This window comes from Mastomys coucha, chromosome X (genome assembly GCF_008632895.1).
Source record: "Mastomys coucha isolate ucsf_1 chromosome X, UCSF_Mcou_1, whole genome shotgun sequence".
NCBI classification, from domain to species: Eukaryota; Metazoa; Chordata; class Mammalia; order Rodentia; family Muridae; genus Mastomys; species Mastomys coucha.
In genome coordinates this window covers 53,426,064-53,429,487 of record NC_045030.1, presented here as the reverse complement: position 1 = coordinate 53,429,487, position 3,424 = coordinate 53,426,064, and the positions used below count along the sequence as shown (strand labels likewise).

The 3,424-nt window shown below is 40.1% G+C and overlaps 1 protein-coding gene across 1 annotated transcript; it reads right to left on the bottom strand.

Moving 5' to 3' along the window:
- Positions 1–1,747: 1,747 nt before the first annotated feature.
- On the bottom strand, positions 1,748–2,707 carry LOC116092447 (olfactory receptor 10C1-like). Its single transcript, XM_031373708.1, has one exon. The coding sequence runs from the start codon at positions 2,705–2,707 to the stop codon at positions 1,748–1,750; it is 960 nt and encodes a 319-aa protein (XP_031229568.1).
- Positions 2,708–3,424: the final 717 nt, after the last annotated feature.

The window sequence follows — 3,424 nt, the reverse complement described above, 5'->3', positions numbered from 1 at the left end:
TGTATGTACTCACTGATGAGTGGACATCAACCATAAAGTACAGGATAACCTTGCCATAGTCCACAGATCCCCCCTAAAAACTAACTCTTAAGGAGGACCCAAGGGAGGATTGCATGAGTTTTCACACTCAGAAGGGTAAACAAAAACAGTCATAGGAGGTAGATGGAGGGAGGGGTCTGGGTGGGAGCAGGGATGAGTAGGGGAATGAGGATCAGGTGTGAGAGGAAGGGGTCAAGAGAGGGCTGGGAGAGAGAACAGAAATTTGTAGGGGACATCTCCGGAACTAGTTGGAGACCTGGGACTTGGGGTTGGGTGAGGATCCTGGGAGTCTATGGGGGTGACCCTAGCTGAGACTTCTGCCATTAGGATATATAGAGATTGAAGTGGCCACCTCCTGTAGCCAAGAGGGACTTCCAGTGGAGGGAGGGAGACATGAACCCATCCACAAAACCTTGACCCAAAATTTGTTCTGTCACCTACTGTTGTTATATTAAATAATCATGGAATCAAAGATCCCTCTTTATGTTTATGTGCATAAACTTATTATGTTCTCAGCCTTTGATTCTTTTTGCAGTAGATGATTGTTAATGCAGAGACTCACAAACACCAAAGAACAGAGAATAAGTGACTGCTGAATGTCAGGCCTAGAATGGAATGCTATATCACCAAGGCCCAAGGAGCATCATGAAAAGAAGTGGTAGAAAGAATGTAAAAGCCAGAGTTTGGGGAAGAGTGTAACAGGGTCTTTAGGACAGCATGTGGCAGTCACACACATTAACTCATAAAGCATGTGGTCACCTGCACAAAACCTGAACCAAGATAGTCAAAGCTCCAACACGAATTAAGCAAGGGCTTATAAGACCCCACACATTCACTGAGAGGCTATGGACAGTTAACAAATTCTGGGAGAAGGATATTGTTTTCATTTTAAACATTTTTATATCTATAATAGTTTTATTTATTCTTTGAAATTTTCATGTATTTATACCATGCACTTAGATCATATCCCTCCATCATTACCCTCCTCCAACTCCACCTACTTTTATCCAACCTGTCTCCCTCCCAACTTAGTGTCACCACATATTTTGTTGTTGTTATTGATAACATCCTAAATAATTCTCTATTCATGCTCATGAAAGGAAACATAATTAAACCTAGTAGGCAACAAATAGACGAACAAACATAGGAGGGGACTTGAGAATAAGAGCTTCAGTATGAGAAAGAAAGGAGGATGAGAGATGTATAGGGTAGAAGTGGACAATATTCTATATATACAAATATTAAATTTTCCAAAATAAAAAAAAAAATACAAAAAACGTCAGTAAAGACTCAGTGGAACTAAAACAAGGATTATCACTTTTGTATTTTTATTTATTAATTGTAATATTAGTTGGTTCCCATATTACATTTCAATGAATGGGAATGAAATACAAGCAAAAATCAGTTCTTACTTCCTAAGCTGTGTTCCTGGAGACATTGGATGCATTAGTAACATATAATGCACCTCACCTTCACTTCCTGTGAACTAGTAAGCATTTAATTCCTCTTGTAATGTAAATATGCTCAAGGAAATCTAGATTATTCCAAGTATATTAAGAAAAAACTTGTCATTAAAATAATGATTTGAGGGCTTAGTAATTGTTAGGAGTTACAATAATCATAATCTACCCTGTTTTGATAGCCTCACTAAGACTTCATTGATCATTGGAAGACTGGCTTTTCTTCAGATTGCTATCATTTCAACTAGTTAAGTAAAGCTAAAGTCATAGAACCCAATTTTAAATTTTCTCAGAGCTTCCTTGACATCTTTGTTTTTGAGGCTGTAGATGAGAGGATTACACATTGGAGTAATAACGGTATAGAACAAGGAGAAAGTCTTGTTGAGAGCCGGCACCTGGTCAGCCAATGGTACAGCATAGACCAAGATTAATGTCCCATAAAACAAGCTTACAACTGCTAGATGAGAAGAACAAGTAGAGAATGCCTTTTGCCTGCCGATAATGGAAGGTATGCGCAAGACCACTGCAAGAATCTTCCAGTAAGAGGCTAAAGTTAGTCCAAAGGGGACCAGGGTTACCAGGGATGTTAGACTCATGCAGACTAGGTTAACCAGATGGGGATCAGAGCAGGAGAGCTTCTGTAGAGGTTTCAAGTCACAGAAGAAATGGTCAACCTCATTGCCTCCACAGAAATTCAAGCTGGATAGCATAGTAGCCTGGAAGGCAGCTGCCACGGAGAAGCCACAAAGCCATGAGCCAAGTGCAAGTTTCACACATAGGGTTCCATGTAATAATGCTGAATAGTGCAGGGGCCAGCAGATAGCCAGGTACCTGTCATATGACATTATTGCCAGGAGATAACACTCAGTGCTTCCCAGGGCCCCAAAAAAGTATAGTTGAATTATACAACCTATCATGGAGATCATCCTATGTTCCCGCAGTAAGTCCACCAACATCCTGGGTACAACATTGGATGTATAACAGACCTCTAGGCATGAAAGGTTTGCAAGAAAGAAGTACATTGGAGTCTGGAGTCCTTGTTGAGTGCACACCAGTATTACAAGAAGAAGATTAGCAGAAACTGTGACTAGATAGACAATACCAAATACCAAGAAGAGCAAGGGGTTCAGTTCCTTGAGGTTTCCAAACCCTAATAGAAAAAACTCAGTTACCACCATAGTGAAATTTTCTGGCCCCACTGCAGGCATGTGCTCCTGAGAGAGTCTTAGTTTCTCCATACCAGTATTTCAGATCACTCTGTCACATATATCCATATGATCCATTTCTATTAGTGTTTAGAATGCTGCACTGATCGGCTGTTTCTTCACTTTGGTTCCTATTAGAGCCAGTTAAGGTTGCCTTTGGGAAGCTGTTTCTAGAAATCAACTGATCTGTCATCTAGGCAGAGTATGAAACAAGAATGAGGAGTCTGGACAGGAAGAACAGCCTAGTGAAAATCGATTCCTAACCCTGAAGAAACAAATTATACAGTGAGCAGGTTAACATCTGCAAATCTAAAAGAGCAAGCCGATACCTTAAAACTCACATTCAAAGGAGATGCGTAGAGACCATGATTAGAATCTGCCATTTGCACAGAAAAAAAATCACAAGGAAAATCTTTGCTAAATATTGATAATTCCAAGAAATGATAGCCTTCACAGCAGTTCCTCTTTGTGGTCTTCTTGAGTAAAGCATGAAATAAGGGGTGAAATGCCAAGACTGTTGCAGACAAGCATTCCATCGATGCTATGGGACCAGCCATTCATGCTTATTTGGAAGTGTCATCCCTGTTGCAATTGCCTGAGAAAACAGACTGAGAAACACCCTAGGTGTATGCCCTAAAGGGAAATAATGACTTTTATTTTTAAACATTGCCTCATAAAATGCTGGGATTTAGGCTTAAGTAGAAAGCCTAGAAAATAACA